At 33.8% G+C, this 25712-nt stretch overlaps 3 protein-coding genes across 5 annotated transcripts; all 3 read left to right on the plus strand.

Moving 5' to 3' along the window:
* The first annotated feature begins 852 nt into the window (after positions 1-852).
* LOC147409532 (5'-adenylylsulfate reductase-like 4) lies at positions 853-6755 on the plus strand. 2 transcript variants are annotated; one of them, XM_086429979.1, is made up of 4 exons: positions 853-1255; positions 4185-4351; positions 5303-5427; positions 5946-6755. In XM_086429979.1, the coding sequence occupies exons 1-4, from the start codon at positions 1049-1051 to the stop codon at positions 6359-6361; spliced, it is 915 nt and encodes a 304-aa protein (XP_086286105.1). In that variant the 5' UTR covers positions 853-1048; the 3' UTR covers positions 6362-6755. The 2 variants fall into 2 exon arrangements, with proteins under 2 accessions (XP_086286105.1, XP_086286097.1); XM_086429971.1 differs by having other exon boundaries at positions 855-1255; positions 4164-4351; positions 5946-6754.
* A 1520-nt stretch (positions 6756-8275) lies between these two features.
* LOC147409533 (uncharacterized) lies at positions 8276-12697 on the plus strand. Its single transcript, XM_086418029.1, has 2 exons — positions 8276-9071; positions 12630-12697. The coding sequence occupies exons 1-2, from the start codon at positions 8276-8278 to the stop codon at positions 12695-12697; spliced, it is 864 nt and encodes a 287-aa protein (XP_086274155.1).
* A 3018-nt stretch (positions 12698-15715) lies between these two features.
* GRF11 (general regulatory factor 11) lies at positions 15716-23914 on the plus strand. 2 transcript variants are annotated; one of them, XM_086429983.1, is made up of 7 exons: positions 15716-16087; positions 18617-18923; positions 19942-20029; positions 20121-20230; positions 20428-20576; positions 23353-23388; positions 23654-23914. In XM_086429983.1, exons 1-6 carry the CDS (start codon positions 16021-16023, stop codon positions 23370-23372), a joined length of 741 nt encoding a protein of 246 aa, XP_086286109.1. In that variant the 5' UTR covers positions 15716-16020; the 3' UTR covers positions 23373-23388; positions 23654-23914. The 2 variants fall into 2 exon arrangements, with proteins under 2 accessions (XP_086286109.1, XP_086286116.1); XM_086429990.1 differs by lacking the exon at positions 23353-23388.
* Positions 23915-25712: the final 1798 nt, after the last annotated feature.

The following is a 25712-nucleotide window of genomic DNA, read 5'->3' on the forward strand; positions in this document are numbered from 1 at the left end:
AAAACGTTTTATTTATATGTATTTATATGAAATTAAGAATAATAAAATTTTCTTTTAATTGAAATATGTTCGGATTGGATTTGTTTTTTTATCGGATTGGGGTAGACTCGAATTCGATCAAAACATTCATTTTTTCATGGTTTTTTTAATCGGATCAGATCGATTTGGATATTGGGTATATTTTGGATCATTGCCAGCCCTAGATCTAGAAGTACCATGTGGCACACTCAATTGGGCCCACTATCCCTATAGGGACATTTCAAACATTATTTGGTGACTTTCCGGTATTAGATTTGATAATTCATAATTTTTTAGCCTCTTTATCATTGGTCATACTTATTTTTTTAACATTTATTTATAAGTGGGCCCACTTGATCGTGCAAACATCAAAAATTTTGTATGCGATATTGTGTCATATTTATTCTCTTAAATGAGTTTTTAATTGAGTATGTCTAGCCTTACTAACCATTAAGATTTGCTAATGCTGGTTGATCTCACCTTGTAGCATCAAAAACATCATCCCATGTCATAGGGATGTAAAGGATAAAATTCGATGAATTTAATAAAAAAAAAAAAAAAATTACAGTTAAATTTTATTTTTAAATTTATGAGTTCGGTGTGAATTTAGTAGCCATCCATGTTCAAAAACTTTGATCAGGCCCAAAAAAAAAATTATTTTTTTCAATGGAGGGCTGTGGTGATGGATTCCAAATTTGGTAATTCATTTGAGCTTGACCAACCTTAGTAAGATTTGAAGTCTTATTAAGTTAGTAAGTAATGAAAGTATTTTTCTTTTTATTTTGGTTCCGTAAAAGTTTGGAAGAATATTAAAAAAGAAAAAAAAAAAGGTAAATTAGTCACTATTGTTATCTTCACCATCTTTTCGCCTCGACCTTTAGTGCAGAATCTGACGCTAAAATGAACCATCTGAGCTCCAATGCTAAAATGCGCTGGGTTTGCTCTGCACCGAGACTCAACCCTTTTGTTCTTCAAAACCTTTAATTAGGGTTTCTGCTGTCCCTCTCATTTTATCTTTCTGTCTCAATCCATGGCGATAAAGGTTTGGGAAACGGGGTTTGTTTTCTTATTTGTCTTCGGTAGTCTAACGTGTGTTGAACCTACTAGGGTTTCGAAGTTGGCTTTCTGCCCTGCGATTCCCATTATAGATTCGATCCTAGGGTTTCAAGATTTGTGTTGGGATACGTGTTCTCTCTCAGATAGCAATTCTGGTGGAGATTTAGTTGTTGCCACGGAGGTATGTGTTTCTATGTTTCTTTTGTTCCAATTTGAATTCATGTTTTGTAGTTTTTGTTTTGCGAATTTGTTCTATTTGTTGATTTGAAATTTGGGTTTTCGAGTTTGTTTCTCCAATTATTTTTCATTCAAAGATTTAATTTTTTGAGATTGAGTTTTCTACTCGATCTCAAAGACTCCTAAAATGCTTGAGGATTACACCCACAAAACAAATTTAATTTAATTTATTTTGAAAAGTAAAGAGCTGTTATCTAATATGTTGGATTATAGAAGTGCCCTCCCCACATGTGGAGGAAGGTGGGAGTCCTAACATTTCCCCGTCCTTGGAACAACACTTGTGAGTTGTGACTTGACCTCACGGGCTGGCAATAGTTGACAATTGTTGTGTAGAACCTTCTTCTTTGTCATCTTGATGGTCTACCGCTTGATTGGCTGATGCAAAACCACCCAAAATAGCTAAATGAGCCTTTCAATGATTACCTGGGTGATAATTTTTGTCAAAATTGAAGTAAGTTTCTTTCTTTCTTCGTTCATTCATATCAATCGTAGTCACAAAAAATGATCTTTTTTTTTAAACGTTGCGCTTAGAGTGAGTTGTAAATGATTAAAACAAGCAAAAAAAATGCTTTTTTTCTTCAAAAAAATCACTTTTTTTCACGAGCACATTTTTTGTGGGCTTCTGATTGATTTTTGTGGCTGCCTTGTGATTTAGTTTATTAGTGTTGTTCAATGTGGAATTTGATACATAATATAGGATTTGGTGATTCATAAATGTAGTTTAATATGATATTTGATGATAATATATTGTTTGTTATGTATTTTAAAATTTTCAATAGTGTGTTTTTTTTCCCAAAAGATATGTTGATGATCAGATTTTTTTAGCACTATAACATGGATAATTATAAATGAAAACATGTTATCATATATAGATATTCAAGAGTGTGTTTTTTTTTTCTTTAAAATATATTGAGAACTGAGAACAAATGGCTAATGAATTATATATATATATATATATATATATATATATATATATATATATATATATATATATATATATATATATATATATAATTTTTCCATTCAAAGTCTTCTCTTGCCAGTTTAAACCTGCACTCCAACTTTGTAACCATGATCTCAATCAGATTGAGTTGCTTTATTTTGGGAGCCTTCTTTCGGTTGTAATTCAATGGATGACAACTTTTTTAATGGAAATTGGTAATTTGTTCAACGAGCCACAAAATGTTTCTTCTTTCAATAATTTGGTGGTGAAAGCTTAACCAAATTGGTGGGTTAATGAATTTGCACTCTAACCATAATTTCTTCGTTTAATCCTGAGACAACAACTTACCAAGAATGGCGTAGGCAATTGACTTGTTTAGTTTGCTACCTTCTCAAATTGAGATTGATAGTTACAAATTGATAATGCTTGACAAAATTTGATTAGGGCTCCTCTCATTTCACCTTTTCTATTGGTCCAAACTGAACACCTAGACCTCATGTTATCTCTCTGATATTCTTTTTGATCAACTGGTACCACAGTATGACATCCCTCACCAAATAGATTGAAATGATGGCCACCAATTGTTCATTAGAGAAGTGGTGAAATTTTACATATCGATCAATGGTCTATGTCTGCTACTACATTATTTCCATCAAATCTTGGCCAATCGATTTTTCAATGGCTCCCATAGAAACTTGTAGCTCATCTAGGTTGCATTCTTGCTCATTTTGGTTGTCCTCGAACTCACTATAAGGCTTGACTAAGCTCTTTATAAGTTGGAGCCATCTCACCTGTTTGCTCCTGCAGGGATTAGAGACACTGCTTGAGCTTTTGGGAAAACAGGAGATTAAAAAACCTCAGACTTGACAATTATCAACTTTATGGAAAGCTCCTTTTTGAAAAGGGAATATAAAAGGGTTCGCTAGCCTATTTTTGTTTAAGTTTTTTGTGATTGGAAAAGACACCATTACCGCACTGTCTAACAATTATTCTATGCTACAATTAATCCTTGGTTGTAATCCCATTATATTGACCAGATAGATCACTTCGATGGTTGTGAGCTTTTGCTGCACTTATTGGGATATAACTTTACAACATAGTTAATCGTGTAGGCGATAGGCAGGTGTTGTGTTCTCTAGGTGCCTCAACACCTAGATTCCGGTTAGATCCTAATGACAAAAATCAGTGATTTTTTTTTATTTTTAAAAACACGATTTTAATAATTTCCGATTAAATCACGCCAAGTTTTTGAAAAAAAATTGCTATTTTTTTAAAATAACAATTAATTGTGATTTAATTGACAATTTTTTGAAAAAAATACTAATTATTTATATTTTTCAATTTATCAGATGTTTTTTGAACTTTATCAACTTTGGCAGACTTTTTCCGAAGCTTTCCCGAGCCCTGACTTTGCAACTATGGGTTAGATGACCAAAATTTGATTCAATTTGCTAAAATTAATTCTAATCAAATAAATTCAAATCGCTCTAAGGAATTCACTTTTTTTAAGGAATTAATTAATTCAAATTAAGGTAGTTTTCTTTATATGATATAATCCACAAACTTGACGAACTAGTCTTGTGCTTCTAAATTAGCGACATTGTTGGGGTGCCTAGTTATAACATTAGTAAGGAGCGTTTTGGTGCAATTTTAAGGCTCTAAAAGGGTAAAATGGGAAACAGTAAATGACAGGAAGGAAGGTAGTAAGAAAGATATGCAGAAACAGATTGAAGACGTGTCTCAAGTTAGAGATGAATGGAAAAAAAAAATAGGGTTCATGTTGCCGAATCTGATGTTTGCTATAAGGCCTATATTATTATTATTGTTGTTACACAGTTGAAGTTTACCATCATACAATAAGTTGGAGCATGTAATCCTGATGGCCATCTTAATTGTGCTTTTTGTTAAGGGGGATGATGTTTCGTTTCAGAGGGTGCTGAATCTGGTTCACAGTAACCATGAAGGATATATATCTGTGCTCTTCCATGCATCTTGGTGTCCTTTCTCCAGAACTAGTATACCAAACTTTGCCATTCTGTCTTCCTTGTATCCCTCCATCCGTCATTTTGGGGTTGAAGAATCTGCCATTAGGCCAAGGTTTGAAAAGAATAGTACATTTTGTAGTTATATACATACATATATATATATATATATATATAATATATATATTTAGGGTGGCGTTCAGCTGGCAATCCTAGGATGATAGAACGCTGCCAAAACGTTTGTCCTATGTGGCTTAGAAATTTCTGATTGAACTGGTTTTTTGTGAGGATGATCTCCTCACCAAGAAGTCATCCTCACCTAAAATCAGCCCAATCTGAAACTTCTAAGTCCATCAAAAGTGGTTTAGAATTGTGAACTGTTGATTTTTTACCAAAAATTTGTAAACCACTTTTGATGGACTTTGAAGTTTCAGATTTGGCTGATTTTTACCATTGAGATCATCCTCACAAAAAATCTGTCCAGTCCAAAACTTTTAAGCCACTTAGGACAAAACTTTTTTCAGCATTTTGTCTTCCTAAGATTGTCAGCCGAACGCCCCCCATATATATATATATAGGTGGTGGTCTTTTGACAAAATCCTAGACAAAGCATTTTGTCTTATGTGGGCTAAAAGTTTTGGAATGGGCTGATTTTTTGTGAGGATGATCTCTATGGTGAGAAAATCATCCTCACGAAAAAGCAGCCAATGCTGAAAATTTTAACCCTAAACATAAGTTGAAGAATCTTGAACTGTCAATTTTTTACCGTTAGTTTGTAACAACTTTTCATGGGGTAAGAAGTTTTAGAATTGGCTGATTTTTTGTGAGAATGATCTACTCATTATAGAGATCATCCTTAAAAAAAATTAGCCCATTCTGAAACTTTTTAGCCATATGAGACAAAACTTTGTCTAGGATTTTGTCAAAATAACCCAACCCTATATATATATGTTGTGAAACGTGAGGTATTCCTGATACTATCATATTTGTGGTTGTACACATAGTCTATAATTTGGGGAAACGCATTCCAAAATATCTTAGGATAACGCTAACTGAGTTGTTGCAGGATACTTTCGCGGTATGGAATTCGTGGATTCCCTACCCTTTTCCTTCTAAATTCCACCATGCGAGTGCGTTATCATGGCTCTCGGACTCTCAATTCTCTCGTCACTTTCTACAGTGATGTCACCAGTAAGGCCTTTCTCTTAGAGCATTATTCTAAAGTTTTCTTCAATGAGTTTTTCCCTTTATTAATAACAAATTGAAAATTATGAAAATGGATTACTTGAAATATATTTATAGGGTAGCGTTCGGCAGCCAAAACTTAGGGGCCAAAGTTGTGTTATATGGCTAAAAGTTTCGGAATGGGCTATTTTTTGTGAGGATAAGGAATCAGCCCATTCTGAAACTTCTAGCTCCATCAAAAGTGGTTTACAAATTAATGGTAGAAATTGACGGTCCACGATTCTTCAACTTGTAAACTTGAGTTAGAAGTTTCAGAATGGGCTGATTTTTTGCAAGGATAATCTCCTCACCATAGAGATAACCCTCACAAAAAATCAGTCATTTTGAAACTTGTAGCCCATGTCAGACAACACTTTGGCCATTTTATTGGCCCTTGAACCAGACCCATATTTATATTTGTATATATGATTGTAAGCTTTCTTTTAAAGACTTCAGTAACTTGGTGTCTGTGTTGTCGGGTGTAGCCATTAAACCTGCATCGCTGGATCAAACATCTATCAAGAAAGTTGCTTTGAAACTTGCAAGACTTGAGAATAGCAAGCCGGAAAATCGCCCTTTCACATGGGCAAGGTCTCCAGGGAACTTGTTTCGGCAAGAGACATATCTATCACTGGCCACTGCATTTGTGCTTCTGAGATTGTTCTACTTCCTTTTTCCATCACTGCTCACTCATCTTCATGTGGCTTGGATAAGGCATATCCTAAATTCAAGCTTGGCATGTTTGGATCAAGCAACACGGGTTTTAAGTGAGCGGAGGAAACCTTGCAAGAGGAGCAATTTACATGAAGGGGCGATGAATGCTAGGGCATGGGCTTCCAAATCCTTGGCTTCGGTTTCCATCGAAAATGCAAGCTCAAGTATGGTATGTTTTGGGAAGTGAAAGGTGATGTGATGGCCAAATCGGTTAGTCATGGCACATGCTATGTTGGATTTTTCATGTCTCATGATGGTGATGGAGAGGTCCTGTCTGGGCTTGGTTTGTAATTATGGGTCATTTCTCGTGACACAAGAGGGCAAAGGTTTTTTCCAGAATTGGCGATCATGGAGGAGCAAGATTTGTTCAGTTAACCCCAAATTTTTTGGATAAAGTTTCGATCTTATTATGATATTATTGTTTGTATTTGTCGATTAAGAGTTTGACAAGGATGATAGAAGAAGAGATCGGAGAAACGTGGAAGTAGTCTAAATTTATGTTGCACAATCTATCATATATCACAACCAAACATCAAAAAAAGAAAAGAAAAAGACAATGCTACTTTTACTAATAATAACTTATTACTCCTGCTTTTTTGCTTTGCCTCGAATGATTTTAATCTTGAAGAGATGATAATTTATGAAGATTTAATTATCTATAGCATATTGGAGAGGGAAAAGTACTTGATACTTAATAGGCTTTATAGCTCGTATCCGCCAAATCAGCTTTAAACATATGAGGGCTTCTATTGCCACACCAATTTCTTGTAATGCCACCCCAATGTGTGCCAATTCTTTGGTGATTTAGGTGTGAATTGGAGCGGTGTTAGTCAAATTTGGTGTTGCAATAGAATCTCTCTAAAAGATTTGAAGTACTCAAATATCCATTTTCACATCTTTTATTTTTCCTTCGAGTTTTTTGACGACAATTGTGGTATATTCGAACGATTTGTGATTAACAATGTCTATTGGAAGTCCAAAATTAGCGGATTTTTCATTGTAAATAGATATATTTATCTGAAATACACATAATGCAACATTGATTAAAATTCCAGAAACATTTTTAGTAATCCAATGTCAAAAATTTAAGTGGCACCCTTGGTAGCAATCTCCCATTTAATTCTTGAAAAATTCAAGAATTTTTCATTTTTTTTCCAAAGAAAGTATTATTCTCTGGATTATTGAACTATTTTAAATAATTCACAGATTTTAAGTTTGAAAAGAATAAAATCCGTTTTTTTACGAATTTTTATAAAATTCAATGGAAAAAAAATGCTACTATAACTTATTATATGTTGCAAAGTGTAAACTTGTAAGTTATGACGTGTGACACAAGTCGACTTTGAAATGATCATGCTTCAAAATTTTAGAGGAATTTATCTTTTTTATGTGACAAATGTCCTTTTTATCTTTAAAAAAATAAAATAATAACATGACCTTCTATATTTATTTGAGATTACACCTTTATATTTTAAATTGACAATTTATCCTTTGACTTTGGTTTTCTTTTAAAAATCAACGGAACAATAACCTCAATGTCCTCATTATCACCACCATCATTATTACCATCACCTTCACCATTAACATCACCAATTTTTCATGGCCATTACTATCGGTGTCCAAATTTTTTGATTTTTGAATTTTTGAAATGAAATGGATGATACACGTATAAATCATATGCCACATGTTTTTTATTTATCGAATTTTTGCAATTCAAAATTGAATACAACTCGAATTTTTCACGAAACGAATTTTTACCGTATTCCGAATTGCCAACAAGGAGCGGCACGTTGTTTCAAGTGAGAAAAGGTTGAAGAGGGTGAGTTGCGTAACTTTAACTATTTCGGGAGTACAGAATCAACACTCATCAACTAGTCCTTTAGATGCATTTCATCACAAACAAATCAAAATGATGATCAGCCAACAGAAGGGAATATATTCTGGTGGGACCCACCATTTCTCCACTCAAAACCAAAAGCTCTCCACCGCCAATAATAAAGCTTCGTAAACACCAACTCTTCGAACGAAAGAAAGAAAGCTTAGTCGTTAAGACTTAAGAGAAAATTCTGAGTTACTGAGTGAGTGAGTGACCGAGTTATCCATGGAACGATTCGCTTTCCTCACTCTTCATCTCCTTCTCCTCCTCATCATACTCTCTCACCACCAGCGCACGTTAGCCACAGACCTCCCCTGCAAGAACACGTGTGGTTCACTCGAAGTCAAGTACCCACTCGGCACAGGTTACGGCTGTGGTTCCCCGCGTTTCTACCCTTACGTATCCTGCGCACCCACTGAAGACCAACTCCTCTTCACCACCCATACTGGCTCTTACCCCATCACCTCCATATCCTACGCCACCTCCACCTTAATCATCACTCCACCTCACATGTCCACGTGTACATCCATGCAATCTTCTCCCAACTTCGGTCTCGACTGGCCCAGCCCATTCCAACTCGGCCCATCCATCTTCATCCTCTTATCCTGCGCACCCCCCACCTCCTCCCTCATCTTCAAAGGCATACCCATCTGCGACTCCACCTACTCTCACCTCTGCGCCTCGATGTACACGTGTCCATCCGTGGTTTCACTTGGTTTGTCCCTATTCACTCCCATCGACACTTGCTGTGTCTACTCTCCAGCGAATCTTAACACCAAGGGTGATTTAGACCTAAAGTCTCTAAAATGCGCCAGCTATGCATCGGTTGTTTCGTTGGGAGATTACGCGACGGATCCGAACCGTTGGGAGTACGGTGTAGCTTTGAAGTATAACCAAGTTGGATCGGATATTTACAATACTGTCACTACCTGTGAAGCGTGTGAGAAGAGTGATGGGATTTGCGGGTACAATCCGCCCCAGAATGACTTCGTGTGCGTTTGTAAGAACGGTGTGAATCAAAGTACGGATTGTTACAATCACGTGGGTGGGTTTTGGAGCTCCGACTCGCCCAGTATTCGGATCTTCCTCTTTCCACCAATTCTGCATGTATTTTTCTTTCTTTTTTTTAATAATTTAATATAATTTTGGTTCTGTAAGTAAAGGTGGGCATCTTTGGTGAGTCCTCCATAAGTGCTGAAAGATGCGAAGGAGAGGAGAGAGAAACTCTCCTTTTTCTTTTTCTCTGACTTGGTTGTCTTTTTCTCTCACTTCTTCGTTAGAAGACTTTTGTTTATGATTGTGAGTTATCATGATGGTTCATGGAAAGCGTGAGTGATCTGAAAGGTATGTGTACGTGCATGGTGGCCAAGCCACGTAGGTACCACTCAAACATCCATTTCGTTGTACACTTGTACTCTATCTCTATTTACTAACGTTAGAAGATATAAAAAGTGAAAGAGACCCTTTCCTTTCTAACATAGTAAGATTTTGAGACTTACTAAGATCGTTTGTTTTATTCAAATAGATTATCATATCAGAAATCTAACATTACATTTCTCTAAGTTTCATAAAAAAAATTTAGATAAAAAATAAATTAATAAACTTTTTTTTTAAATAGATCCAAGGTTTTGAAAAAGATGGTTAGTGAACTTCTACGTAACTCCCAAGCTTAAAAATGAAAATTAACGATGAAAAATATTTTTTTCTTTTTAAAATTCATAGAATTTTATCTTCTACAACCTTGAGGCATCTGATCATGTTTTTGGATGACAAGATATGAGCTCAAGAACCCTTAGTAAGGGTGTTTACAATTAGCAAATTAGCATATAAGATTGGGTTCAAGGTGTTTGAGCCTAATAGGTTGGGAACGACCTCCACAAGGTCTTACCACTTAGTTAAGTGGTCCTTTTTAGAAGTCCTTACTTACTAAGGTGCTGTTTGTTTTTGCTTCAAAACGCGGATTTTAGTGTGTTTGCATCTAAAATCTGTGTTTCCGGTTGTAATTACCGTTTGGTAAAATGTGCGTTACGAAATTGCGTTTTGAAACACAAATTAGAGAAGCTCTTTCGAGGCGTTTTTTTATTCGCGTTTGCGAGGGAATTATTCACCTAATAAACGACTCATGTGAATTGACGATTTTGCCCATGTCCATCGTCTCTATTCTCTCGTTCGACCGAAGCTGATCAGAACACACTCGTTCGACAAAAATCATCAAACCTCATCTCACAGACGCTCTATCGCACTCCTCTCTCTATCGCACACCCCTCTCTCTATCTCTAAGTCTCGATCTCTGCTTCTTCTCTTCTCGGTCGACAAACATCACACACAGCTGTTCAGTTTCGATCTCGCACAGATCCCTCTCTCGCAAAGCTCTCGCTCTCTCTCTCTCTCACATCTCTCTCAACAGAGCCTCGCACAGATCTGTCTTCTCCGCTCAACATTTCTGCTTAGTAGGTAAGCAAAGTTGATCCCCTCTCCCCTGTTTTTGCTTCGAAATTTAGGACTTCTTCTTATTTCTTTCAATGTCATTTGATGTTAAAGCTCGTGATCGATTGAATGGCTATCTAATTTTTTTTTCTATGTGATTTCTTATGGATACTTTATGATCTTTAGTGAAACATTTAATTTGATCTCGATTTTTATTTTCTAAATTTCGATTCATTATAGATTGTTCTGTAGATGTAATTCCTTGATGTTGTGCATGATTCGTAGTTGAAAATATCACTGAAACTAAACTTCGATCGAAAACTTCTGATTTTCTCTGAATTTTTTTTATCTCAATCTTGAGCTAGGTGTTTTCTGTAGATTTGCACAATCTGAAGCTAACTGACATCAATTTCATAAGTAATTGATGCTTAGGTCTATTTCGTAGATAGATTTCAGCTCCGCATGGTTCTTAACTGAAAATATCATTGAAACTCTACAATTCGATCAAGAATAACTTGTATTGTTCATGAATAACTTTATATCTGGAATCAAGTTACTGAATCATGTTAATGGGAAATTATATAGATAGTTATTTAAAACCTCTATCGACCATAAATGGGCTAAGTATGGGGTGAACCCTATCAAACCCATTGTATTTCCAATTTCTAACCATAACTTTAGAGTCATGGAAATCATGCATTTTTTTTCTGTTTCCATTATACTTCTCTACTTATAGTAATAAATTATCTTTTAGGCCCCATCATTCTAATGGACCGCCTGATTTCCAATTGTTTAACCATTCCAATGGACTCACTCAGATGGGTCTCTATGTAAAATGAAAAAAAAAAAAAAACAGCCCAAATAAATAACAGATTTTCATTAGGCTTTCTTGTTGCTTCTTTTTATGTACTTTAATACACCATTCCTTCTTATTTTTCTTCAGGCCATGGCACCTTCTCCTGTATTAATTTCTATTATATCTTATCTTGTTTAGATCATTTGTTTCTCTTTAGTTTCTTCACTTTTTTGTATGTCTATTATTGTTTGACTGAATTTTAGGAGATTTTCAATGTATATTTTTCAAACTATTGTTTGGTTGTAACCTTCAAAATGTATTTGGACTCAAAATGTACGTGGTCTCCGAGACCGATATAAGTACTAACCGATTGGAAATATATATTATCGTATTTATTTACTTAATTATAGATTAAACTATGAGTTGCCAAGTTGTTTTTGGTGAATCACCTCATCCATGACAATGGTTATAATAGTTAGAGTTTAATCAAGAAAACAAATATTTTAATCGACAAACGAGCTCACTGATTGGTTTTGATATCAAGAATGGAAAACGCCTTGTACTTTCTCAAGCCCTTTGATTTTGGTGAAACTCAAGATGTTTATGATCCTCTTCAAGGTTATGGGATGGAATGAGTGAACAGAAGGAAACAAACCCATATGGAAGGAGATTTTCAATGTATATTTTTCAAACTATTGTTTGAAGTTTGAACTGAATCATGTTTGTTTGATGTTTCTATTTGGTTGTGGTTGTCGTTAAATGAGTTTTAAAGCTTGAATCTTTGAATCATGAGTGCTTTTCTTTAACTTACACACACACACACACACACACACATCAATTACTGTACTCTGTAATTGATGTATATTTTTCATGTTTTTATTTATTTCAATTTTACTTATTATATTAACTATGATTATTATGTTTAAATGATGTCGGAATGTAAATTAGAAGTTATGTGGATGTGTTATGTATATATGATGTGATGTGGATATGTTATGTATATATGATGTGAATGTTGAATTGCGTATTATGCATGTATTTTGTTTATCAGGAAAATTTCATATGTCCATTTTTAAGAGGAGATGCTGTCGAAATTTCTATAGAATTATAAATTTTTCTATAATTTTTTTTGAATTATAAATATTTTAAAATTAATACAATTATTTTAAAAAAAATTTATATAATTTTATTATATTTATATATATTTAGTGTAATTATATATTTATAAGGGTATTCTGATAATTTTTTATGCATTTTGAGTGTTCTATCAACATTAAGGGTATTCAGGTCATTTTACCCTAAACAGCAGATTCTATAAGCTGTATCAAATAATAATTACTAGATTTTGGTCAACAGCACAACACTTTTACGAAGCTGTAATAAACAAGCTTTTCAGTGTTTCAGCTTCTGACAGCAGAAGCTGACAGTAGATTCAGGCAGCTAAATCAAATAGGGCCTAAATTAGTAAGTTAGGGGACTCATATACAAATGATTCTCTAAATAAAGAGAGCTGCTAACAACACCCCAACTTTCACTTATTGCACTCCAATTAAAAATAAATAAAATAAGTGAATGGATGAGAATAAGTAAAAGTTGGGGTTCTTATAGAAACTCTCTCATTTTTTCTTTAGATTTCTATCTTTTGAGTTTAAGATTTTATACAAGCTTAATCATAATTGCAAACAATTATTGAACTTGTTTGAACAAGTGTTATATTGTTTTGTAATGTTGATATTATAATTTGAGCCAGGCCTTTTGTAATGTCTAGAGAGTGTAATTTAATCTCTAAATAAGCATGAGCTTAATTTACTTACGGGTTGTGTTAAGGAAACATTTTGATAAAGATTTTAAACCTTACCAAGGGTTTTTTGCTCAAATAGATTACCACATTAACAATCCAACACAACTGCCTTCTAAGTTTCATTGAAAAGCTCAGATAAAAAAAAAAAAAAAAATTAAAAACAATTTCTTTTGAGTTTGATCCAAGGTTTTGAAAATGAACGACTACCGAACTTTCACTTAACTCCTAAACTTAAAATTGAAATTCAATGGTGAAAAATAACTTTTTTTGGATTTTTTTAAAATTCGTATAATTTTGTCCTCTACAACTACAAGCATCGAACCATGTTTTTGGATGTCACAAGGTGAAACCAAGGACTCTTAGTAAGGGTGCAATCCTTACTAACTTGGTAAGGCTAATCAAACTCCATTATGGTGGAGTTGACACATATTTCATGAGTCGTGATAATCTGACGGCCCCTCTGACATACGCCCCCACTATAGAACTGTAGATCATTTGCCTCAGGATACACAAGTAAAAGAGTTATGATTCTACGTATCCCAAGGCAAACAATCTATGATTCTGTGATGGGGTTCATGTCAGAGGGGGTGTCAAAAAATCATTATTCATACTACATGACATTGAGAATGGGATTTGAATAAATCATACCTTGAGCTCCGTGTCAAATCTATAGGTTACACATTTGATCATTTTTAGGATATGTACTTTACACACTTCAGGATCTTCATTGGATCATTCTTGGGATGTGTACTAGTTAAAGGCTCAGGATACCTTTACTAGACCATTCTTGAGTTAAGTAGTACAAGAAAAAATTTGGAATCTTCATCAAATCAATCCGCATCGAAATATGATTTATTTTAATATCACATCTTTCATTTCGATTAAATATGACTTCTTGCACATATGGTATGAAAAGATTATACCCAATATGGGCATGTTATGTAGCTCAAGATAGTTTATGAGAAGTCACTACAAGAAATGGTCGATCAAATTTACATCATAGATCTCGAGATATAGTCTCAATGCTCTAAGAGAAATCTAGATGTATAGATCTCTAGATATATAAATTCATAAAAAATAATACTGTGGATTTTTTATCTGCTCATTCCCAATCATCTAATCCTCATTTCAAAAGATGCTACTAGTGCTATGGATCATCTAGTGGTGCCTATAAAGACACTTAAATGATGAGATCAATTGAAATTAGAAAACAATTCATCTCAGAATAATTAAAATTACCTACTTTTACCTTCAAAAGTTATCTATTTGCAGTCCTTGGTTGAAAAACATACAATCTTGACGATATGAAAATGTATGGTGACGATACATGTCAACAAAAAAAAAAAAATTATTGATTAGATTTACAAAATATTATGGTCACTCTTAGTGACCATACGACACCTTTCAATCCAATCATCATACTTAATGACCTCTGCATCATGACACACACGAGGACTTTTGGATTTTGAAAAATGTGTCCACCAATTCGATACTCAAGATTCCATATTTTTCTTCTATCTTCAAGGTACAACTATTTGATTTATGTCTCTGTCTACGAAAGGGAGCAAATTCCTAACCCCCACCCGTACTGATGACATTGCCGCCCCCTAACTTAGATCTTCTCTCATAGACTGATGAGAAATGGTCTAAATGCCATTTTCTTCAACATTTAACGAAAATCCTTTTATGGATTTTCTTCACAAAATCACTTATATTCATGTTTTTCAATCTTATCTAGCAATTATAGTTTACCTACTTTACAAGAAAATCGTAGCTTGGCCTCAGCTTATATGTATCTAGAGAATATCTCGTGCAAAACTAGCTTGGCCTTTATGTGATATTTCCTAGCCATAACAATACATTTTGAAATATATCTAATTGGCTGTTTTTTTTTTCTTCTATTGATAAGATGTATGTACCAAAAATCATCTTGATTAATTATTCTTAACCATTGTATTTGAGCATTTTCCAATCACTGTCCATGGCCAAGGGTTTAAAAAAAAAAAAGGAAAAATTACTATAAAAAAAAAGGGTTAAATATTTATAATAAAAAATATATTTTTTTTAAATTACCAAAAATAAATTAAGTCGTTGGATAATCCAACGTTTTAATAATTCACTAGACAGTCCATCATTTTAATGTGTTAAAATACATTACTTTACAAAAAATGCCCTATTAATGATTAAAACATTGGATTGTCCAACAATTTAATTGCTTGATTTAACACCCCAACATTTTAGTCTTCATTTAAAACGATGGTCAATCCAACAAATTACAAAAATGCTGAACTGTCCAATGACTTAATTTATTTCTGATAATTTTTGAAAAAATAGATTATTTGTTATAATTTCCTCTAAAAAAAATTCACCAATCAGTGTGGGTCTCGTTGATTAATGGTTCATGATGAAACAGTTAAACTAACAGACAGTTGTACCTGAAATTTCTCTTAAGTTCGCGCTACTCATCATTGAAGATACATAGATAAAACCACACGCCCCGCTATAACAATCGATCAGGACCTTTTCCGTAATTAAAGGCCCAAAAAAGTACATTTATAATCTTCAAAAACAAAAGAGAGTACATTTTACGAAAACACCCCTGTACTTTTCTAGGAGAATAAAATCGTCTAAAGCCTTAGGTCGGTGTGCACCTATCAGACAATCAAACGAACAATGGTTCCAGTCCTTGTCAATCGGTCATTCCATGTGATCGACAAGTAACTAGATCCAATCTTAGTTCCGTAATCGGACGGTCAGATTCCTCTCTCTGTAATGATCGAACGGCTCAAATATTTCTAAAACCAATTTCCTACCGTCGATTGTACTTGATGAACCTCAGAAAGGAAATCTAACGGCTGATTTGGAAGTACACTGTTTCTGAAATCAGTTTACAAGTTTCAAAACTGAAGGCTTTTCACACACAGCAGAGAGAGAGAGAGAGAGAGGATGGATAAGGAGAGAGAAAGATATGTTTACATGGCGAGACTTGCAGAACAAGCGGAGAGATATGATGGTAGGGGAGCTTATTTTTATTTTCCTATTATTTTATTTCTTCGTTTATATATATATATTTTTTGTTTTTAAATATTATTAAATTGAGAAGAGAAGAAATGGGTTTGTATTATTTCAATAATCCTTTTTTTTTTTAATTTCTAGTAAAAATACCATTTAATTTCCCAATTTATAGGATTTTTAATTTTAATAATCACATGGGGAGTTAAGGACTGTTGTGGTGGTAATAAAATAGCTAATTTCCTTTTTAAATAATAAGTGTGTATTTTTTTTTTTTTTTTTTACTGAGTTTTTATATAAAAGATGTGTTTATTTAGTTTTTTTTTGGAATTTAGAAAACATCTATGTGACTAACTGTGGGACTGTTTTTCTTATATTCTATTTCATCATTTAATTATTGGAATAAATGGGTGATGGATGTTTTCTTTTTCATTTAGTTGTCTAATACTAATTCGATTATGGATACGTTATTTTATTTATTTAATATTTTTAAATATATATTATTTAAATATTTCGAAGTAGGTTCACATGGGTATTTTCTGCTTTATTTTTACCTTTTTTTTGTTCATATAGTTTAATTTAAAAGATTGGTAATTATTGATATTTGTAATTTTTTATTTTTATTTTTTTTTATATATTTGTTTCGTTTGAATATGCATGGAAAGGTATATGCTATAGTTTTTGTTTTTGTTTTAATTTTATTATATTTTGAGTCTTTTACTCATTTGTTGCTGCCTTTTGAATTTTTAGAACATAATAATTTATATAGCTTGGCTATTTTCAGTTAACCATCATTTTCATCTTTCATATAAATTTCATGATTCACAATATATGATTATGGGTATTAGAGGCAAAATTTCGCTCTATCATAAGGTTAGAGAGCTTTGCTAGGACACTTTGGCTCAATGTCAAGATCTCATAAAAATTAGAAAAATAGGGAAAAGAAGAACATTGATTGCCTACATCCACAGACTTAAGAAATCATTCTACTATAATCCATATTCAAATATTACATAATTGCATTACAACCCTTTTACATAATAGCCCTGGGGCATCCCTTTACCGGATCTCTCTTTTTTAGATCCCTTTTACAATATTCTCTTCCCTTTAAATGGATAGAAAAACTTATCCCAAAAAGGAATGATAATTCTTATTAGATTGTAACTGCCAAATTTATTATTATCTAAATGATAGTTATCTGTAGGGAAAAATCCTTTCATATTGGGATTCTTTCCTGATTAGATAGGATCTAATCCAAACAATGTCACATCTATGATTATGTCGCGAGATACATGTCGATTTAATAGTCCATATGGAATGACTATTTTATCCCCTCAATAGCCCCATCTTAAAGGTGGAGATTGAGGCATTATATCCGCCTTTAAGAATTTTATAATTATTGACACTTTGTCAAAAGATAATCAGAATAGGCACTAAACTCAATTTCCAAGCTCCCAAGCTTATCATGTTCCTATTTTAGCACAAATATGGTCCTCCACTTGGTTTAGCTTCCATAATGACTCAAGATTTTGAATAATAGAACTGACTATCCTGAAAAATCGGGCTTGGCTCTCCCAAAATGAACTAAGACATAGATAAATAATAGAACTGACCTGACTGATGGTATGGTCGGGCAAGACTTTTATAAATAATAGAACCAACTAAACTTGAAGGTCAGACTAGACTCCCTAAATTAGTTAAGACTTAGATAATAGAACTAACTAAACTGAGGGTTGGGCTTGACTCCCAAAATGAAACAAGCATTAATAAATAATAGAAGAACCAACCAATGTCCTAGGTCGAGCCTGGTACCTTGGGAAGAAACCAAAACTTTACGCTCTAATGCACTGACCAACGTCCTAGTTTGGACCTGGTACCTTGTGAAGAAACCTGTACTTTACATTCTTATGCATCAAACAACCTCCTAGGTCGGGCATGATTCCTTGGGAGGAGACTAGGACTTTACGTTTTTATGTGCCGACCAACTTCCTAGGTCGAGCTTGGTCCCTCAAAGGAAAACAAATTCTTTATATTTTTATGCACCGACCAATGTCCTTGGTCGGGCCTGGTTCCTTGGGAGGAGACCAGGACTTTACGTCTTATGCATGAGATGATTGCAAATATATTTAAGCAAGTAAAATAGTGTTTTTATTGATAAACAGGCCTGCTTGACTTGGTTGAGTTTCTGAGCTAATCAGCCGAGTTACTTGATTCAGTCAAGTCCCTTGACTCAATCAATTCTTGGTTAATTAATTTACTCACTTTAATCGGAGTCCCTTGATTCGGTCGAGTTGGGCACAAAATTAGCCCCTATCATTATCACCCGTGGATGTAGGCAATCTTGCTGAACCACATTAATTCTGTGTTTTCCTCTCTTTATTTATGATTGTTGTCAATTTTGATTGTTATAGTTGATTCTTGCAACAGTTTTTCTATAGTTCATTTGCTTAGACCTAACTAGTTTGTTTATTTTTTTTGGAAGTCTTGTTAAATTTTGTTCATGATTTTGTTATTGTTGTTGTTGTTGCAGAGATGGTTGAATCAATGAAGAAAGTTGCTAGGCTGGATGTGGAACTGACAGTGGAGGAGAGGAATCTGGTGTCGGTAGGGTACAAGAATGTGATTGGAGCGAGGAGGGCATCATGGCGGATATTGTCTTCAATTGAGCAGAAGGAAGACACGAAGGGGAATGAGCTAAATGTAAGGAGGATAAGAGATTATAGGCAAAGGGTTGAAAACGAGCTCTCAAAGATCTGCGATGATATCTTGGTTGTCATTGATGAACACCTTCTACCATCATCTACCAGTGGAGAATCCAAGGTCTTCTACTATAAGATGTATGTTCTTCTTGTTTCTAATTGTGGATTCCTGGGTCTTCACTGAATGATTTAATGTATCGTAGTACGTCTAATTACAATGCATTATCTCAATATTCTAACAAGGCTGTAGATTTCTTTTTCTCATCAGGAAAAAAAAAACTAGTCTTGGTGTGGTTGATCCCACTCAAATTCAATTAAAACATCCTAGTGCTCTCCATCTCTTACTTGGGATTTGTAATCCATGACGACCTCCAAAATACAACCGTTATTGATCATACCAAGGACACGGTCAGGATCAAAATCAACCCAATTCAACCGTCTAGTCCATAGTCTTTTCTGTGTTCCTTATACAATTTCTTCTACTGAATTTCCAAAAGAATGTGATAATTAGACAGTTATGATTGGCCAATTGGTTTGATCTTTGGCTTACTAGAGCTCTTTTGTAGAAAATCTACAAAATAGTTGGTCCCGACTACCCTTCACATTTTCCACATGAACAACATATTTGGGAGACCATATTTCTCTTGTCTAGCATAGGTGGTCACTACTCACTAGTAAGCCCAAGTCTCACTCGACTCAGATACCTATCCTTTTGGTTCTTGAATTCAACTATTTCAGTGATCTCTCTCTCTAAATGTATTGTATGTAAGGAGTTTCTTTCTTTTCTCAGTGTAGTTTATGATTTCTCAATTACCTTGAACGTGAAACTCATAAACTCACAAAGGCAATACAAATTAAAAAACACACACATTGCACAAGAAGATTTACGTGCTTCGGAGATGCATATGTCCATGGATGAGACGAAAGCAATTGACTCTCACAGAAAGAAATGACATCCCTTAAATTTCTCCCTATACCTCTTTGGCTCTTTCAGATCTCCCCTACCTTGAACCCGAGTTTCCCATTTGGATTTCTCTCCTATAACACCGACAAATGTATAAATCCAAAACCTGACATATGAAAATTGCCCTGGTTTTGATTTTCTATCATAACAAGTATTTTTCAGGCTAACTTCAATCTTGGTGCTCTTGTCTAGGAAGGGGGACTATTTTCGATATTTGGCCGAATTTAAACCAGGGAATGAACGTAAAGAAGTGGCAGATCAGTCACTCAAGGCCTATGAGGTCTCTTTTGTTATATTTTACTTTCTTTGTAATTTTTCAAACTTTACAAGTGGAAATGAGAGTGGTTATGGAATTGTTTGTGGTGATGTAGGCTGCCACTAGCATTGCTTCAACAGATCTCCCACCAACTCACCCAATCAGACTTGGTTTAGCCCTCAACTTCTCTGTTTTTTACTATGAGATATTGAACTCACCCGAAAGGTTCGCAAGCTTCCCTACGTTTCCTTTGTGTATTTAATTTTGATTTCTATTTTTAAAACTTTTTCCTTCATTTCTATTTTTTAATTCAAATTTAAAATAATAATAATAATAATTGAACTCTATTAAATTTCTTACTTTTAATCAATAATGATTACCTGTTAGATCGTCTTATCACTTCAAGGTTTCTTATAATGCAGGGCATGCCACCTTGCCAAACAAGCATTTGATGAGGCTATTGCAGAACTTGATGCCCTCAACGAAGAATCTTATAAGGACAGCACCCTTATAATGCAGCTTCTTAGGGACAATCTCACACTTTGGACTTCAGATTTGCCCGATGAGGGAGGTAAAGAAGAACAAGTCTTCTTCGTTCTTCATTTTTTTGGCAACCATCTTACGTCGTCTTTTTTTATCAATAAGTTACAGTTTTTTTTTCTTGTTTCAAGTCATCTCACATGAGCTTCTTTTTCTTCTTTCGTGACCTTAATTTTGTTTATGAGCTTTTCTTATGCTTTGAAGAATAAAATTGACTTCTAAGATGTTTATAATGGTTTGGTTTTACTACTTATAAAGTGTGAATATCTCTAAGATCTTTTTCACCACATCTGAATGACTAGAATATCATATACATATACTAGTAATTAAGATGGTAGAATCATTATAATTGTGGAGAATGAAAATAGAATGTTTACTATTGCCTATGAATTTAGATCCATTTGTTGCTCCAATGATTCTCTGAATCTGGACTCAGGGTTGTGTTTCAATCTCTATGGCATCTCCGTTTGGGGGGTGGGGGTGTACAATTTTATCAATAAGAAATGAAGGAAAACAAGGATACAACTAGACATAACCTAAGAGGTTAAGGTGACCTACCTTGGCAAAATTTGGAATAAAAAATAAAAAATTACAAGGAAGGATTAAGATCTCATCTAGAAACCAAGTTCTTGGAGAAATGAAGATGAGAACGTGACAAAGGGCAGTAATTGGGTATCCAATTTTTCTCCTCGTCAAGTATGAGCTTTCTCAATTCTCAAGTACTTCTCTTCTATGAAAATTTATGACGAATTAAAGAACAGTGAGCGTAGATGAGGTACTTTGACCATGGAGGGGCGATGGTCTTTGTTGTGGAGACGAATGATGATTGGATGATTGATGTGTCCTTTGGTTTCCCTGTGGGGCACACAGTGGCTTTACCACGGGATACATAAAGATCTGCCCATTGCAGTTAAAATCAGTAGATATGATGATGAAAATTGAGCCAAGGTAGCTCGACTAGAGCAGTCCAATAAGTAAGTCACCACTATTAGATGAGTAAAATGCCTTCTTCGTTTAAATATCAGTGTAATGTTTTTTTTTTTTTTTTTTAATTCGTACTTCAGAGAGGAAAAACATAGATCTATTCTCTTATACTAGATACCTAAATAGTTAGGAATTGGGATACAAAGGAGTTCCAAGTGGGTACATTGACATAATAAATGACATATACAAGGAAGTTGAAGCTAGTGGAGAACAAACGGTGAGGAGAAAAGAATTATCTTACATCAAGGGATCAACTTTGAATACTTGTTTGTTCTTGTCATAGATAAAATAGTTGCTTATGTTCAAGAGGTCCCTTGGTATTTTCATGGGTCGTATTTTTAGTTGACGAGACTAGAGAGAGATTCAACGCAAAACTAGAACTTTTGGATGGTGTTATGAAGTGTATGGAGTATAACTTCATTAAAACACACATAGAAAGGAAATGGCCAGTGAAAAATTATGGCTACGACATGAAGAAATTGTTTTAGTTACATAAGTTCCATTATCCATTCAAGGATAGCGAGATTGAAGATGATGTTGTTCGTAGAATTATGTTGGATGGTTAAAGTAGATTTTTTTGCTTTTGAACTAGTATATAACTCATGCATCCCAAACAAATTAAAAGGGAAATTGTATAAGATCGCAGCAAGACCTACTATGTTTTATGGAGTTGATTGTTGGGCCATCAAGAAACATATTCATAGATTGAGTGCAATGGAAATGTGGATGTTAAGATAGATGAGTGAAAAGACTAAGAAAGATAAAATTAGGAATGAATGCAGTGAAGGTGTATTACTAGCTCCAATAGCCGATGAACTTAGGGAAAGTTCATTGAAATTGTTTGGTCATGTATAACGAATACCGATAACAATTTCAAATAAAAGGAACATGCAAGTTGAAGGTTCCAAAAAGAGTGAGTAGAAGACCAAAAAGGACAAGGATTGAGGTAGTGAGAGGCGATATGAACGCACTTGAATTAACAAAAGACATGGTTTTAAACATAATTAAATGGGGAAGCATGACTTGTTCAGCCGACTCCAAATTTGGGGATTAGGCTATGATGATGATGATGATGAAATTGATTATGGTAAGACTTAGTCTTCTTTAAAATCCCGTCATAATAAAAGCTCCACTCTTACATCCTCCACGTCTCATCTATTGTACTTTTGGTATTACATCCAATTTTTTAGGAAGCTTGGCAACGCTACCCTACTCCAAATCTACTTTACATGCCATGTGGCACACTATTTTGATAACCACATGAGAAAAAACTATTCATTTGAAACGAGTGTCAATCTGTTGAAAATTCTATCGAACCTCATCCATCTGAAGTAATAGCATTCCAGTGGAAATGACTAGTCAGGCACATTTACATGGAATATTTCGAGTTTTGTTCACATGCAAAGCACCTGCCTCTATGCCAGTTATTAGGTAAGCTTCGGTAAAAGCTGAAATATATTAGGATTCTGATGTCAGTTTGATTAGGATTAGGAAATTTATAAACCAGTTATCTTTTAGAGTTGAATTTGATGAAACACAATTTGATTATTTTTCTTTAAAGTGATGTCCAAAACTGAAAGCCAAAGCAATATTGACTTTGATATTCGGGACTTCAGGGGCAAGTTCATTTCAACTATTTTATGGCGTCTGGAAATGACGTAACTGTAGTGGGGGTTCGATCTCTGAGTGCTTAAAAAATAGAAATAAGCATGTTAGGAACTTTAGCATGAAAAATAAAAGAAGCATTGTTGTTAAATTTTTTTCTCATACATCAAAGAAATATGGTCTCTCCATAATGAAAACGGTGTCACTTGAATTGGCAGGAGAACAATCCAAAGTTTGATTATCTTGAAGCATAGGTAAGAAATCACCACCACTGTAAGGTTTAATGGGTCAATTATATTTTACTTTATTTTTAAATATTTTCAAACTTAAAGTTCTCGTTGTAGTCTTCTGGTTGATTGATTTCTTTCCTAGTAGGTGTCGTTGCCATTAGTGGTCAAATGTGGAAAATAATAACTGCTTTTGAACACTTGGATCCCATTTTTCTCCTTGATGTCGTTTTAGATTATATATTTTCTTCTATTTGTTTTTCTTCTTCAGTGTTATTTATGGATTTTGCAGAATCAGCTGGGTAAGAAAGAGTGATTATTTTGGATTGAGAGGGTTGGTTCATGGTGGATGGAGGTTATGTGAGTACAGCTTACTACTGGTACATAGACTTGTGTGATTGTTGCTTGTATTTATTAGTGTTTGGAGAATCTTAAAACTCTTTTATGTCCATATTTACTGTTTGAGGGTCATCACCATATTGTGATACTAGAAGTGTGACATTGTCTGGATTACATTTCTTTTTTTATTTTAATTTTCTCCCCACTTTATTTACTTTTTATTTTCTTAAATCTTTATTTTCTCATAAACAATGATTGTAGTAACTGAATTATGGTTGAGATTACAAGATTCATATGAAATCCTCCAAATAAAAGAATTTTAATTATTAAAAATACATTAAATATGAATAATTAATAAGTACTAATTTTGATCAACCAATTAATCGGAGGTTGTGAGATTTGATAGAATGGCAACACTGGTGATCATGGTTTTAAATCTCGTCCGAGTTTCTCGGTATCAACCACCAACGAGACAAATTGACAAATCATCTCAAAGACATGGTTCGTTCTAATTCTAAGGTTTTTTTTTTTTTTTTTTAAATATTGTCCAAGACGACTCGGTCTCATTCATAGACGAGACAAGACATCAAAACGAGTTTTAAAACCATGCGGTAGTGATACTATTCGAGTCATTGTAAGGCAAGGAAATGCAACCTAGCTATATGCATAGGATTAGTGCATGGATCAAAGTGGACTTACAATTGTGTTTTTTGAAGCATAATTTAGTTAAATGAAATTTATTTATTTTTGAAGATGTTACCAAATAGTAAGTTGTAAAATAGTTTATTTAAGTATGAGAGGAAGTAACGAGGGAGTAAAAAAAAGCAATAGAAGATGGATTGATCTTGATATGGGTTTAATTTTTCGTGTTATTTTTTATGATATAATAAATATTTCAAACTTGAATTTCATATCAAATTGTAACCTCAAAACAAATATCACAAAATAAAAATTTAACACAAAATTTAAGGGTTGTGGGACCCACATGAATTAGCATGATTACCTTAGTAAGATTTGAAATATTACTAAATGTTGTAGGACCTACGTGGACTACCATATTAGAAAAATTATACATCCCCCTCCAGAGTTCATGGCTTGTATCAGATTTAGAAAAAAGATTCGAAGAAAAAAAAACACTTGATCCAAGGTAATTTTTTTCCTTTAAGGACCGTAAGCCCATATTATGGTATCCAAAAACATGATCCGAAGCCACAAGGATGTAGAAGACAAAAATTTAAGGAAAAAAAAAAATCACCGTTGAATTTTAATTTTAAATTTGAGAATTCGGTAGTTGTACATTTTCATAATCTTGGATAAAGCTCAAAACAATTTTTTTGTCTAATTTTTCTATTATGAATTTGATTTTTTTTGTGAAATCTAGAAGGTCGTGATGTTGGATTACCAATTGGTTCCATGTAAGCCCAACAACCCTTAGTAAGATTTGAAATCTTACTACTTTTCTTACTAAAGTATATTTCAATTGAGAGTAATATGGTAGAGAGAATGGGAAAGTGGAATCCTACGTGTATAGTGGGATTCCACTTTATCCCTTTTTAATGTTCTGCTAACCTCACGTGGGATCCGTAATTTTAAACTAATCGTTAAAAAATGACAAGACAAACACTAAAAGTGTTGAGATAGCGGGTAGTTTATACTAACAAATAGAGCCTAAAATCATTTTTTTTTTAATGTTGGTTTAAGTCATACTTCTCATCTTAAATTCTTGCATTCTTCCTTCTCCATCCAATGTTGTATATCCTTTGTTAATTAAATAGATGATAAGAGTAGTTGATGATTAGAAATTCAATGCATTAAAATGAGATGGATACAACTTATTTTTTTATTATAGAGAAATGAATGCAAACACCACATACAAATCCAATCCAATGTTGTATATTTGCTTCATTTTTAATTTGTGTTGGATGTACACTCTTGACATTAGCTTTACAATGTCAGATGTTAGCCCTTGAAATGACTTTAAGCATGTCGGATGTCCACTCTAGACATAATGA

The sequence above is a fragment of the Akebia trifoliata genome, chromosome 2 (assembly GCF_017979445.1).
Source record: "Akebia trifoliata isolate Shusen 1 chromosome 2, ASM1797944v1, whole genome shotgun sequence".
NCBI classification, from domain to species: domain Eukaryota; kingdom Viridiplantae; phylum Streptophyta; class Magnoliopsida; order Ranunculales; family Lardizabalaceae; genus Akebia; species Akebia trifoliata.